General features: G+C 35.3%; 1 protein-coding gene across 1 annotated transcript in view; it reads left to right on the top strand.

The window, feature by feature from the left end:
- Positions 1 to 8,799: 8,799 nt before the first annotated feature.
- The window catches only part of LOC149002385 (alpha-L-arabinofuranosidase 1-like), a 28,965-nt gene continuing 21,816 nt past the window's right edge, over positions 8,800 to 15,948 (top strand). The window contains exons 1-6 of the mRNA XM_089136287.1: positions 8,800 to 8,880; positions 9,309 to 9,532; positions 10,997 to 11,051; positions 11,201 to 11,412; positions 11,773 to 11,894; positions 12,018 to 12,171. Coding sequence (XP_088992413.1) covers positions 9,356 to 9,532; positions 10,997 to 11,051; positions 11,201 to 11,412; positions 11,773 to 11,894; positions 12,018 to 12,171 — 720 coding nt within the window. The 5' untranslated portion in view covers positions 8,800 to 8,880; positions 9,309 to 9,355. The remainder of the gene's footprint in view (positions 8,881 to 9,308; positions 9,533 to 10,996; positions 11,052 to 11,200; positions 11,413 to 11,772; positions 11,895 to 12,017; positions 12,172 to 15,948) is intronic.

The raw sequence follows: 15,948 nt of genomic DNA, 5'->3' as shown, positions 1-15,948 counted from the left end.
GCTAACGGGTTGATCTCAGGGAGATATGCCACTTAGAATTTAACCTCTTAATGGTAATGCAAGAATGCAATGATTCAAAGATTTTAACTAATTAATTAAACTAAAGCAATCCTAATCTATACATCTAATGCAATCGAATTGAGACAAAAAATAAAGCATACACAACCAACGCATAAATAAAAGACAAGAAAAAAATGCGAACAATAAAAATAAAAGGGAAGTGATCCGAGTATCAGCTCTGAATTGAGGAAAGGGAGTATAATTATAATGACTTTGACCGTGGACCCTTTGCCGTAGCTTACAGTCCACGGATTGGGGGACGGATACTAAAGAGAGAAAAATGCGAAAGTAAACAACAGAAAAGTAATAACAAAGCAATAAAAGAAAAAGGGAAACCATAACCAAAGAGAGGCACGAATGTATGCATCTTTGATCAAGGACCAGGGGAAAGGAGAACAATAAATAAATGCTAAAAGTAAATCCTAAATTAAGAATATGGACGAGTAGACAAGAAGGGGGAAGGGGGAGGGGAGAGAAGATTATTGGCGAATGGTACTTACTTGCATCTTTGAATCTCCAAAAAAAACTTGAACAAACGATTCGAATCTCAACCAACCCTAACAATCAGGTCTAGTATAATCTAGATTTGCAATTGTTAGACCCAGAGAGAAAACGAATCCTCAAACTTGAAACATGAACTTGAACTTGAACTTGAAATTGCATTGATAATAATAAAGGAAATACACTTGCATAAAATAAATTACACAACTTCAATCTTTCTTGCAAAACATTAAAACCTAAACATTCAATCTATAATTAGAATCCACAAAGTAATCAAAGAACAAGAGAAAACCTAGAACAAGCTAGAGAGAATAGAAGGTCCAAGACTTAAATAAACTAAAGAGAAAAATAAAGTGTACTAGACTTAAGAGGGAGGGTAAATTTATAAGAGATTAAGAATGATTTACAAATAAGGAAATAAAAAAAAAAAAAAAATTAATAATAATAATAATAATAATAGGGAATAAAGAGAGAGAAAGAGAAAGAAAGAGAAAGAGAGAGAATAAGTGGAGAATTAAATAAATAAATAAGTAAAATTAAACTTGATTTTCATGTGGAGAAAAAGTGGAAGAAAGAAAGAAAAGTGGAAGAAGGAAAAAAGGGAAATATATATATATATATATATATATATATATATATATATATATATATATATATATATATATATATATATATATATATATATATATATATATATAGAAAAGTGATTTTAGGTTAATTAAGGAATAAAATAAAATAAAATAGTGAAAAGAAATGAAAGTGGGAGAGAGAGAAAACTAATTAGAGAAATAAATAAAATCTAAAAAAAAAAGAAGAAATTTTCTAGAAAAAATAGAAAATCCTAATCTTTGACTACTTGTAGGCCCTATACATTCTTTCAATTACAATAAAGAAAAATAAAATAAAATCCTAATCTAATTTATAAGATATTTTGGAGTTGACCCATAATCGCATCTCTAGCCCATCATGCTCCAAATCAGGCCCACTTTTGCACTTGAGAATTTGAACAGACCTATTGACATGTAAAATTGCATGTTTTATACCCAAAACTCTAAATATTCGCTCTGGTTCTAAAAAATCATAAAATCTGCAAAAACAATATAAAACCCAAGATAGCTCCACTCAAAGTGTGTAAAATGCATGCTTTATACCTTAAGATTTTACACGTAAATGTGCTCATTAGATTCCCCCACACTTAGACTAAGCTTGTCCTCAAGCAAGAATATAAGAAAAATACAAATGCAGGTAAGAAACCTATGCAACAAAATAAAATCCTAACTCACTTTCGTAGGAATCACGGTTACACTTAGCATGTGCAACAAGCCTTTAAACCACTAGGTTACCCCTAGAGGACAAGTTTTGTCTCGTGGATGTTCGCAAAGAATATGCATCCAAAATTGCAATTCAGCTCAAAATAAAACATTGCAGATTCCTCTAGATTCCAATCATAAAAAAGAAAAGTCAAGGAAAAAAGAAAAAAGAAAAAAGTCTAAGGTTTTTGTGGACCTTAACAAAACCATAAGGATTTTGGCCCAATCCATAAATGACCACATGGTTCATAAGACAGCCATGTAAAGCTTTATATTTATCCTTAACCCTTGATCCGGGCTACAACAGGATCCATGTTAGTACCAAGCATGTAAAACATTGGGTAAACTAGGTCAGGCTAGTATAAAACCGGCTAACCCTGAACACGGGTTATAAAATAACGTGTTTATCATACTTGAGCATGCTAAGGATAAAAGTATGTCAGGCAAAAACCCTATTTGTAAAATATGGGTTAATCTCCTGAACCAAACCAATGTGGAAAACAGTAGTTTTATACTACGTGGAATGCCACGGGGCGGTTCTTGAAGAAATGTCAAATCTAAGGTCCCCAACAGATTACACAGTTGCATGCATAAAAGGTGTTGCGTGAGATCATTTCTTTAAATAATTAAAGTGACACCTCAGAGGACAAAGATGTAAATAGTTAAAAAGGCTAGGGTATTATGGTATCCTAAAAAATGTACCTTAGTCCTTCATCTTTACTTTGTTTTGATTGTAGACAAGTGTAATAGTAGATGAGTGCTTTGTTTTTAATTTTGACAAGTGTAATAGGGCATAGTATCCTCACTTTGCCTATAAATAGGAGTGACTAGTAAAGAGGATGCATCCTTACTTCCTTTCTTGCTCTCCTCTCTTGCTCCCCTAAAGTCATGATGCTCTCTTGTACTAAGTGCTATCTAAGTAATCCTCTTTGAAGAAATAAAATAAAATTTCTTATGGTGAGTGCTTCCTTTCTTTCTTTCTAATTTTCTTTTAATCTTTTCGGGAACCTGAAAGGGAACCCAAGCGTGGTAAAAATGTAAGATCAAGGGCCTGATTTTCTATTTTTCCCCCCTTAATTTCATAGAGGAAGGATTTGAGATGGCATGCCTACAGTCGTGCCTCTACCATCTCCTAGGCCCTTCTATAATTTTTTACATAGCATGCATATAGTTTAGCATTTAATTAGCATGTGTTCATTCTTTAATCTTTTCTTAATCTTTGTAAAAATTTTCAAGCACGCCACCAGTCGCGCTAAAAACTGGCCATGTGAGCGGGGTTTCACTTTCTCATGTGATTCTTCGTTCACCACACACACACACACACACATATATATATATATATATATTGTATTTCTTTGTAAACTCTAAAAATATAAAAATATTGATTAGAAATCTGACAAAGACACAATTTTCTCTGCAAAAAGTGAATTGTCTTGCTCCCACACATGCTCTTTGACTTCCTCCAAGTTTTACTGCCGTCTTAGAATAAATAATGACGAAATCAAGGTTTTAAAGCCTTAAAGAGGTGTTTTGAAAGTGAGAATTCAAAAACTGCTTGTACAGTTCCAATCGACTGCCTGGAGAAACTGTCACCTAGTACTTTATAGTACAAAGGTGGTTTGTTACTCTGATTGAACCAAAACATTAATATATGCCCAGTGATCAATCTAAAGGCTCTTACTTAGATTAAGACATCTCTCAACTTTATCACTTGTGAGCTAGAAATTCACTTGCCCAAACCATCTAGGTTTTTGTTAGATTATTCAATTTTCAACAAAATGGCAGTACTACCATCTCCATAATTTGGATTTATGGGTTCTTGTACCAAATCAATGGATTGAAGTTGGACGGCCTACAACTTCTTCTCATTGAATGTTCGAGTTCTCGGACTTGCAATTAAGGTTTCGGATTAAGATCCTTAGGATTATCACACATAATATCATCATCACCCCATTTTTCAGTACTACCACTATAAGTTCCTACTAGACTGCTTAAAGGGACCGAAAGTATTACTACTGGCCCCATTTTTAATGTCCACAAGTGAAGAGACCAAACTGGGTGGCTTAGTCTTCTTTGGTTTTGGTAATAGATAATTATTGCTTCATCATTGCACCAAACTTCTTGGACTCAGGCATTGGATAAGCAGTGTTTGAACTACCCCAAAATGAATGCACTCAATCATTCCTTCCACATAATTCTCTAAAACAACATGTTCGGCTGAAATAAGACGGAACATGCAAGTGTCCTTCCCAAAAAGGAGCTCATGCTTGAACCTTGTCATTGATAGGTTAGGAAACCCTGAATTAGGGGTGTCAACAGACCGGATTCGGATCGGATAGTGGTAATACCATATCCACATCTTATTATATTCGGACGAATACGGATAATATCCTATCGACTTTCAGACGAATTCAGTCAAATTCAGATAATAATAGGATAGTTACTTTCTTAAGTAGATTCTTCTAAATGAGTATAAATACAGATTGAATACAAGCTTTCTACTCTTGTTTATATCTTTACCATTTTATTTGTGAGGGCTAGATTTGAAATTTAAGAATTTAACAACTTTGATAGCTATTTTAATAAAAAATCTAGAAAAATATTCACATATCACAAGTAAAAAATTTATAAAAATAAATCTAAATAAATAACTTAATCTGATAATTTTATCGGACAGATAATAATCGATAAGAAAGAGGTATACCATATCCATATCCATTAGTAATCAAACAGATTCGGATACACCTAAATGGATGTGAATGCGAATTCGGAAGCGAATTTTAGGTATCCATTTACACCCCTATCTTGGACATATCAAAACAACAAAGAAAATATTATTCAAAGCATATAGTGAAGCACAAATATGTTATTCAACCTTGGGGTTTTCCCCCCTACTTTCTAGTGTTCCCATCCCATTGAAGTAAATGTAACTCTCTAACCCACTTGTCTACATTGAGAATGATATATTAGCCATTGTTTCATGGCTCTATACAGGCCACGATTGAAGATAAAAGATTTGCATAATTTAACGCCCTATGCAGAGAAGAACTGTAGAAAATTTAAATGACCTTTATTTTTTATAAAATAAAACTTTGGTGCTGATAGGTTAATTTGGAAGTGCTGGCGCGTGGAGATTATTAGGTCTCATATAAGTATGTAACTATATGATTACGATACATATTAAGTTTTTTTTTTTGGTAAAACAATACATATTAAGTTAATCTCTTATAATTTGACCAAAAAATATTTTATGTATCCGTAGTGTATTCATTTTATGTTTAAAATTTTTCTGGTACGAATTTAATGTTTTAATTAGGTGTTTAGATTACTTGGTCATTTTTTTAATTTTGTGATGTTTTACATTTATCTAGTGATTGATTACTTTTTTTTATTTTAAAGAGTATTATATATATATATATATATATATATATATTTTTGGTGAAGGTGAGTTATATTTAGTTTACTAAAAAAAAAGTTATTGGACTGGTTGATTTGATGCTTTGATCTAACTTAGATGGCTTGGTTTATTTATGAAGCCAATAAGAATTTCATCTAGTCCATTTTTGACAAGAGAATGAACGAACTATTTCTTTATGAATGGGTAACATGTGTCGTAACCATGGTACACTATGTCGGCGATATATCGCCGTGTCGCTGGGGGCGACACGACTCCCCCCAAGGAACACGATATTTACAATATATCGGCAATATATTGCCCTGTGTCGGCGATATATCGCCGAAAAATCAGTGATATATCGCTACATTCGCATATATAACAGCATTTCCATGTCTGTCGACAACAATATGTGAAGCATGAGCCATACTCAATATAATTGTATAATGAATTGTAAACTTTAGTACATCTATTTACTAGTTGTGTATTTGTGTTTAGTTTACATATTTACATTAGTTTATATGAATTTTCCAAACTTCCAGTTTTGCCCGCATATAGCCGGACATGTGCTAATTATAAACTTTAGATTAGGTGATGTTTATGTTAAAATAACACTCCCAATGTGTTTAATGGCCTCAAATTAGGCTACACGTCAAATTTTAGGTCAAAATGTCCTGAAATGCTCTTTGAAACAGGAAAATCGAACCCTTGCCAAAAGTCGGCTGACAGCTGGCGACATGTCACCCGAGTCGCCGTGTCACCATGGTCCGACACGGCGACACGGCGACACGGACCGACATGTTGGACCATGGTCGCAACAGCACATCTAAGAGTTGAGGTTCATTTACAACTCACATCAAAGAGTTGTGATTAAATTAAAAAAAAAATAAAAAATTGGTGCGACTTGTAAATGAACCTCAACCCTTTGATGTGATGTTAGGACACATGTGAGCTATTCTATCTATTTTCTTGTCTGAAATAGACTAGATATCAGTCCGAAGCCAACATTAAATGTTATCATCTGAGGGTGTCAATTTGGTACTGAAATTATGTATTGAAATCGATCGACATGGAAAACACTCGTGTAGACGGTTTCTATTGCAATACATTGCGGTAAAAAGTTTTATTTGCGATACCAAGAATACATACCATTTCTATACTGTTTAAAAACTGACACCATATTATACGGTTTAATATCATAGACACTGTTTGTGTGCCAAAACCATCTAGTAAATTTTGAGTTCGAATCTGCTACCCGTAGGGGGAATACTAACAGCTTTAAAACCACAAAATACAGTGAGGCCCACAGGTGAAAACATTTTGAAAAAAAATCTCATTTTTCCACCAGTGGGCTCCACTGTATTTTGTGGTTGTAAAGCTGTTGGGGAGCACTCTGTGCTTCTTTGATGGGGAGATGATCTAAATTCGTAAATTTTGACCAAAAAACCAAAAAAAAAAAAATCCATCTTTATAAATATAAATACAAAACGGTATGATATAGTTTCAACTTTCAATTTTGAGTTGATTTTCCATAAGGTACTGTTTGACATCCTTATTTTCATCATTCAATCCAAGTTAACAAAATGCCCATTCATTTGGGTTATTTATTATGTTTTAAAAACTTCCTACGAAAAATAAGAAAAAAACACTCTAGTGATTCTCCTTTTAAAAAAAAAAAAAAAACACTATAGACTCCTAGAGAAAAAATAAAAATTCTACTGACTCAATTTTAGTTAATTGGGAAATTTTCAGCGTCACTTTCGACTTACTCTTAAAATTAATGCCACCCCTTGAGTTATCCAGTTTATCAAGCAAGCCCCTATAAGGTAAAAATATATCAAATATACCTTTGGAAATTAAAACTAAGTGCTATTGTAATTAAGCAATTTAAATATATTAAAAAGACTGAATAACATTGAATGGAAATCTATGTTCGACTCATTTTTTCCATGTCCCTCAACCGTCTATTATTATGTCTTCTCTTAATAGTAAATCTTCATAAAATTTGAAAGATATACATTATGAATAGTATTTTTAAAGAATGTGAGAATAATATAGAAATATACAATGGTGTTAGTAAAAAATGAATAACTCATGGGGTAACATTAATATTAATATTAGGGGCAACATTGAAAATTTCCCTAATTTATTCAACTAAGAACCAGTCATCAAATCAACTGAACCAGAATCAGGTCTGACCGCCAGTCTTCTAAATCCGGTTCAGATTCCGTAAGATGCAATTATTATCTCTCCTTTTCTTCTACCAAAAATAGAAAATTCTCTCTTTTTCTTTTTCTTCGGGTTATAATAAATTCATTGTCTTTATCACTACAATAACCACAAAGAAAGAAACTTGGAAAAGAAAATAAAAAAATAAATTAAAAAAGGAAAAGCAAAATCCGTGTTACACTAGCGCAGTAAACACATACGAGACAAACATTTTTTTTTCTTTTAGAAAAAGAATGTTTGCATTAAGATTAAAGTTGATAGTAATTACAAATACTAAATATTGTTCTATTATAGTTATCTTGTAAAGTAGCTGCCATGTTGACATACCCCCTCAAAATAAGTCTAGAGCACTAAGATTGGGAATGCATTATATTCCATCATTTTTGTTAATCTTACCAATTCCATTAACATGGGTAATTCTTGAAGAGTTCATTTTTCTCTTGAAAGCCATGGTAATAAATCTGCTACATGTGAATTGTTTGTCCATATTTCATCTATCTTTAGTCCATCTTCCTCTGCTTTTTCAATCCCCTGTTGTAGTCCAATAAGCATAATCTCCAAGATTCCACTTGCCTTTCATTTTCCAAAATTGATAGACCCTATATGTCCATCTCTGTATAGTCCAGTGCTCCATCCTGCAGCACTTAGCTGTTGGTTATATACCCCTGCACACATTAAAATATTTTTGCTAGACTTTGATATTGTTCTACACCAATTTTCTTCTATATTGCTGGTATTTACATAATTCATATGAAAGGGTGAAATTAAGTTTTCGTCCTCCCTTTGTAGCTCTAAGGCCTTTATCCATTTATGGAACCCCAGAGGTCTTGCTGCGTGAATTCTCTTTCCCCATTCGCATGATATATGGATATGCCATGTTGTTTCTTCTTCCTTCCCGCAAATTGCACACTCAGGTTGAGTTTGCGACCATTTTACTAGTTTTGCCCGCATCGGTAATCTTGCATTTAAGACACGCCAAAAGAAAACTCTAAATTTTTAGTGAATTGGTAGTTTCCATATTTGGTTTCACCACTTTGCGAACTGGTAATCATGGTTTTTAAAACATTGTTTCATTATTTCACGGAATGCCATTTTGACCGAGAAATCTCTATCTGGAGAAAGTGATGTGGACCAAGAATCTTTGGTTGCAACCGAAACAAGAGCAGTTTGTGTCCACGCTGCCACGCGAAGCAACGGTCATTGTCTGATCATTAATTTTAGAGTTTTCCGCTCAAGCAAGGAAGAAAGATGCAGTGTCCAGATGCTGAAGTGAAGCTTCTCACAACTATATATATCCCCATAGAATTTCTTAGCTGTCGACACTTCTCTTCTGTATAGTATCAACTCTCTGGGGAAAGAAAAATAATTGTTTGTGATTATTTTCGGGTAAAGTTTTGTTAGCATTTTATGTAGATCGATGTTCTTCACGAAATTCGTCTCATGATCGATTCATTGAATTGCATTTCTTTTTTTATGATCTAAGTGCGTGAGAATTTTGAGTAAATAGAGTTGAGAATTATTATTGTATTTGATGATACTGCTTAGTTCAAGCTTATTTCTTGATCATTTCAATCCATTGTAGTGGGAATTTTGAGGTTTACGTCATTCGAGATTCTTTTCTGACTTATCTTCTCAGTAAACAGAGTTGAAAAATTTTGGTAGTGTATTGGAAGATATTGTTTCATTACTATTTGCTTTCCTTTTTCTATTCTCTCTACGTTTCTATTTGATATATTTTTTGGTATATGATTACCTTTTGTTTAATTGCAATTTTGTAATGTGAGTTCGTTACTGTGATCAACTCTTTGGTGCAGATTGTTTTCTTTACTGTGCGGGTGAAGATTGAATGAGGTGACAAACCATGGGTTCATTCTGGGCTTCTCTCAATGTTCTGTTCATGCTCTTTGCTGTATTCGCTTTGAGCAAAAGTTCCCATGTCGCAGCTGACGCTAATCAGACAGCTTATCTTTCTGTATATGCTTCTGAAAAGGCTTCGGCTCGGAAGATTCCTGAGACATTGTTCGGCATTTTCTTTGAGGTGAGCATTTGAGAATGGGTTAAATAAACCTATCTTCACGCCCTCCGTCATCCTTCTCTTTGAAGCCATTCCTAACCGCAATCAATCGATACGAAATCAGAGTTAAAACCTGCAATAAGAAGAGATTAAGTAACGCCCAATAAACGAATGCCATAAGAAAAATCATTGCATGAGACATGGCAATTTAGCAAGACAACTGGAAGATCAAAACTCCCAACTTGTACTCAGAAGATCTATCGCTCAAAACAAAAGCAGGTATCAACTAGATTTGATACGAAGGTTGAATAAACACTACCGTTGCTTTAGATCAACTGGAAGCATTATTATCTTTCAGAAATAACTACCGATATTAAGGTCTAATAACTACTGATATTAAGGTCTAATAAAAAAAAATTCAGTACAGTAGAGAGAAAATAAGTCTCCAGTGGATCTATTGGTTATCGCCATGATCTTTTGCTTTCGCTTCTCCATTCGTCCACAAACGAATTCTACCGCCTATACGGTTTGTGGTTTGTGTTTTGGTTAGATAAACCGTATTGGTTTTGTTTTAAAACCCGGTTCACTATAACTGGTTTATAAAAAAATGCATTTGTAAGAAACCAACCTGTTGAAAATTTAGTGTAACTCTACAATCAAGTCCGTGGTTTTGAAAATTTTGGATGAGTTCATCGAATGATTCAGTTTCAAGAACTCTAAAGGAAATAGGGGTTGACTCTACAGTCAATATTACAAGATTTTGACACAAGTTCCAGTCATTTCCAGTCATTTTCGTGAAATTTCAAGGTTTTACCCCATTGTGTGTGAGAATGATTTGTCTCACAGATATTTCACTCACTAACAAAGTCTGAAATATTACACCCATAGAGGTAAAAGGGAAAGAAGGAAAATTGCAACTAACCAACCTGTTGCATAAGAGGGCAGTGACAAAACTACCTCGATCAGCAGAACATTAACTCTTAACAACCGAAGGATTGCAGAATGTTTAGTGTCACTTAAGAGCCCTGCAGCATGAATACGTTGATGGGCAGGCTTTTAAGTTGGTCTTTTTTGTCAGTTTTAGTTCTAATCATAGTTGCATATTAAACTGTTTGTACTACTTCTAGTGCCTTTGCTTCCTATTCTTCTTTAGGGCTTGCCTGCTAAATTGGTTGTAAACTCAGAGTTGCTGGCGAGTAGTGGGTTTTCAAGAGACTACTTCAACATAAATTGGATGGAAGGAGTCTCAATTGTCCTTTTATTTGAAGGGTCTAAACTAAACTAACTAGTTATTTTTTCTGATATTTCTGATTCTAGAATTGAAACATAATAAGTATATCTATCACTTTGCTATGCGATATCTTTCTTCTCCCTCCTGCAATTTTCTGTTGTCCCTATGGTCCCACCACCACTGTGTTCTTGTCTTAAAAATGTTTTCTTTGGCTGCTCATGAGTGGAGACGTTTTGACTTTTTTAAATTCTCTGCAGGAGATCAACCATGCAGGGGCTGGTGGGATATGGGCAGAACTTGTAAGCAATAGAGGTAATCCTTAATAATGTTGAATTAAAACCATAGAAGTGAAGCCGTTGGAAAATTAAAATCTAGTCATCAGAAGCACTATCTATTGCAAGGTACAATGACAAGTAAACTTAACTTTTAGCCTTTTTGTATTGCTGCAATTCTGGTTCCAGGTTTTGAAGCTGGGGGGCCTAACACTCCTTCGAATATTGATCCTTGGTCTATCATTGGTGATGAATCATATCTTATTGTGTCAACTGACCGGTCATCATGTTTCAGACGTAATGAGGTAGCACTTCGAATGGAAGTACTTTGTGACATTAAAGGTTCCAAACGCTGTCCTGAAACTGGAGTAGGAGTTTATAACCCTGGATTCTGGGGCATGGTAAGCATAACCTTTCAGAAAGTGGTTTCCCCTCTTCACCTTCTTCCGTGTGATCCAGAGGAGTTTCACCTTTTATGGAGTTTGTTTTGTTCTGTTTCTTTCTGTTCTGGATTTTTATCTGAGTCCCATGAAACAGCGGATGAAATTTCTGTTAAATGTGGCATCTGGTTTAGAACTCTAAGTAGATTTGAATGTCAAAGTGGAATTTCCAACCTTGAGATAAGTCTTAGTTGAATTGACTTGAGTTTTGGTCTGTGTTGCCCTCTTGCATATCTAGTCAATATTTAACAACTTTGACCATAAATTTTGAATCCTATGCTTGCTGATGCTTTCTTTGATCATGGTCCTTTTGTTATGCAGAATATCATACAAGGGAAGTCCTACAAAGTGGTTTTTTATATTACTTCATCAGATTCAGTCGATATATCAGTTTCAATGGCAAGTTCAGATGGATCACAGATCCTGGCTACTGCCAACATTATGTGGGTAGCTCTTACCGGCTTTGGACATTCCATTTATGTTCTCTAATTGATGGCTATTGACAACAATGTCCTTAAAGCTTACTTCAGATCCACCTAATATATTTATTCCTTCGATTCTTGCAGAGCTGCTGCTTCTGATGTTTCAAACTGGACAAAGAAGGAAGTTCTGTTGAAAGCTGAAGGAACAGACCCTACTGCAAGACTTCAGCTGACAACAACAAAAAGTGGAGTTATCTGGTTTGATCAAGTGTCAGCAATGCCTGTGGACACTTACAAGGTATCACCGTTACATGCATTACTAAGTAAACTCCATTATGTTAATAAATATATATAGGTAAGCTTTCTACAGAATGAGTTAAATTTTTTTCTTTCTTTTAAATGAAAAGAGGCAGCCTGACTGTTGGATAGATGTTAGAAGTTGTGTTCTAGCTTTGGTGACTAGATTTTATCAGCCTCAGGATATAGTTAGATTGGCAATCATTGCCCTTTGTCATTCCCAGGATGACACTGAGAAAGGGGGGGGGGGGTTGATTCAGGTCACAAAATTCTTCTTTTGGCAACTATTTCCTTGTTCCTGTAAATGAACCCCAATACGAAGGCACTCTGCTTCTAAGAGCTCTCTCTACACACAATGTTGTAGATTTTCAATTCAAGCACACTGTTGGATGGTAATTCTATAGTACCACTGCCCAGTATATCTTTGCCTAAAACTGTATATGCTAGCCGCTTTACAGTATGTTGTGATGTCTCATAATATCACAGATGGCAATGACATACCCACAGTTGTGTCCACACCAACTAGACTCAAAGACTCTACCAAGAATGTACGCCCATCCTGCAAACCCCACACTTAAAACACAAGACACAGAAAAAATCCGCATCACAAGATTTACGTGGTTCGGCAAGTGGTCTACATCCATAAGAGTAATGGTTACTCAGACCTCAGCAGCTGCTCATCACTAGTTTCCAGTCTTGAAAATACAAAGGCTAAGTCTTCACCGTTTACCTAGAACGAGTCTAGGAGGCCACGGACAGGGCACAAGGTGTTTTAGTCACACCCATGACTCAGGACATCCAACCTGCTTCCACCCCTAATAATATAGAGTAATGGTTACTCAGACCTCAGCATCTGCTCGTCCCTAGTTTCCAGTCTTGAAAATACAAAGGCTAAGTCTTCACCGTTTACCTAGAATGAGTCTAGGAGGCCACAGACAGGGCACAAGATGTTTTAGTTACACCCATGACTCAGGACATTCAACCTGCTTCCACCCCTAATAATATAGGCAAGGGTGTTACCCCCAATGGTTTCCTAGCATTCACTAGTAACCAGATATATAAACTCAGCTAATAACAATGCCCTACAATGAGAGCACATCTAGCATAGGTTTATGACAGAAAGTCGACCTATGTAGCATATAAAGTGAATACACATAATCCAAATGACAAGCCAAGAGATGAAGTATAGCTTATAACATGCGTTGTCTCTGATCACTGGTATTCCAGAGATGAGATGGCCTTCTTTTCTTTCAATCCTTAATCTCCGTGTTCTTTGCTGGTTTTCACAAACACTTTGTGTGCACACAGCACAACTCTCTCCCTTTCTTTCTCGGTACTTTGCTTCCTCTTCATCCACTTCCTTTTTGCTTTCTTCTTCTACACTTTCATCTTTCTTTACCAAACTTCACTCAGAATGCATCACCCAACTTCAATGGAGCAAAACCATCATTAGAGAACTTCAAAATATCTTCAAACACTCAAGAAGATGAATGGTAATGTTATCAATACATTTTACAAGGGTTTGAGGCTTCAACTCTTCATCAAACCAAATCATGCCTGTAGGCTTTTTCTCCACGTTTCTCTCTTGCATCCATAAGCCAAAATCACCAAAAACATAATCTTTTCTGCTCAAAATTGTGTTTTACAAGAGATGGGAAGTTGAGTGTACAGCAACTGTTCGATTAGATCTTCTGGGTGAAGCCCAAATGAAATCTGACACTTAAAACCATTGTATTAGCCCTTTAAAGAGGTGGGTCAAATATGGACCGTCGGATCCTTTAAATCGCATCAGTTTGGTGTGCATTGCACAGGATTATTTCAAACATAATCTTTTGTGACCATTCTTTAGATCTGCTATACCGAATTTGACTCACTACGCTTCACAGTGCACCATATTTCCATGCTCTTGACTACCAGAGAGCCCGACATAGAATCTAGTCTATAACTTCATTGCTGTAGCTCTGATTTGAGCATTGTTTGTGGCTGTGTCCATGTCAACCGGCACTACCTATGTAACTCAACCACATTATAAAATCCAACTCTGATTTGTATAGGAATTTCAAGTTCCACAATGCACTTCATATTCATACGTCATTCTGTACTCCTTTGCCCTTCAACATTATTTCCAAACTGCTTCTCAGCACAAACTACCCACTCTTTGTACACACTGCAAACTTATGTTTCGTTGCCAACAATGACAACTACTACAAACTCTATATATCCTTGCCATTGTACAGTATATGTTGCATACTTTCAGTACAGCTGCATACTAAGTATCTTTTGCTCCAACATCGTAGCCAATGTGCCACATCACTGTCAAATGACCAGAACGCCCATGTGAGTCGTATTAACATCATACAGAGCCCCTCTAACTTCTGTGAGTGACATAATCATCAATTGGCAGAGCAAAATGCCCCTAGATAACTTGCTCTCACTTTAAGAGCTATGTCAACATCTTCTTCACTACCAAAATGCTACCAACTCATCCAGAATCTTTTCCATACCATTGTAAGCTCTGTAACTACACTGGAATGTCATCATACACAACGTCATTATCCTGCACTCTACGAAGATGCCTTGTGTTAACACTAATAACACAAATGCATGGTGTTGACAACAATGACACCCAATACAACAGCCTTTTATGTTTCCAGTTAGTTTCGGAAGAACATCTTGTGATCTGGACCAGTTATGAGTTTTGAATATATCTGTATTGAATTTAAATTCTATGGATTTGTCAACAGATTGAATTTGGTTATTTTCAGATGTCTTCCATATTCATTCAATTCCATCTTTATGGCATAGATGGCTGATTGGCTAATTTTAGCCTATGGGGATCATAAATGCTTGTATTATTGGCCCATGTCATACCTTTAGGCTTGATTTTGTAGGACTTCTATTTCAATTTTATGGGGTGATTTCTATTTTTGATTTGCTTTGTTTGATTGCTGTCACTTAATTCAGTGGAAATAAAAATCAAGTGGATGTAAATCTCGAATACATGAGGAGCACTTTTAGAGTTTCTGTTTCATTTGATCTAACTTGCTCTTGAATGCATACTTGGTTAGTTTCATGGGCTAAGTAATAATTTCATGTTAAAAATAAAACACCACCCTTCTTCTTCACCTTGTCCTTTTCCTAATGGTCTTGCCACCACTTCCATCCACCAGTGACACCATCTCCACCTTCCTGACTCTACCCTTGCTGCCCCCACTACTACTTTACGAGCATTTTAATGTAGAATTAAAATTCTGCAGACAGAATTGAGCTCTCTATGTGCTTAGGCAGATGAAGGTGTACTGCATTTGTATGAATACAGAAGAAAGGACTATCAGGTTCGGTACCAGCGACTTCTACTTCTACAATGTCTCATAGGTCCCTGTACCTTTAGTTCTTCCTCCATCCCTTCATGTTCACTTTCCATGCTTATTCTAGGTCCATTTCTTTGCTTTTAATTTCCATCTTTCTCTTTAACTATCTTGAATCTGTTGTAATTTGAATAAATTATTGCTTAGAAGTTTATCTTCATTCATAGGCCCCAATGGGGTATTTATAGTTACAATCTGAGTAAATCATACTCTGATTAGGATAAGGAAATACAAAGCAAATATAATAGAAAAAACATAAAAGGATATAACTAAAAAATGAGTCTCACTCCAATTAGGAAACCTTAATCATACTTCCAACACTCCCCCTCAAGTTGAGGCATGGATATCACACATGCCCAACTTGACCAAAATAGTATAAAACATCTGTCTAGGTAAACATCTACAACTTG

Source organism: Hakea prostrata, chromosome 10 (genome assembly GCF_041222555.1).
Source record: "Hakea prostrata isolate BN-2017 chromosome 10, UWA_Hpros_2, whole genome shotgun sequence".
In the NCBI taxonomy this organism is placed as follows: domain Eukaryota; kingdom Viridiplantae; phylum Streptophyta; class Magnoliopsida; order Proteales; family Proteaceae; genus Hakea; species Hakea prostrata.
The sequence above is the reverse complement of the archived record's forward strand: the minus strand, read 5'-3'. Positions and strand labels throughout refer to the sequence as shown.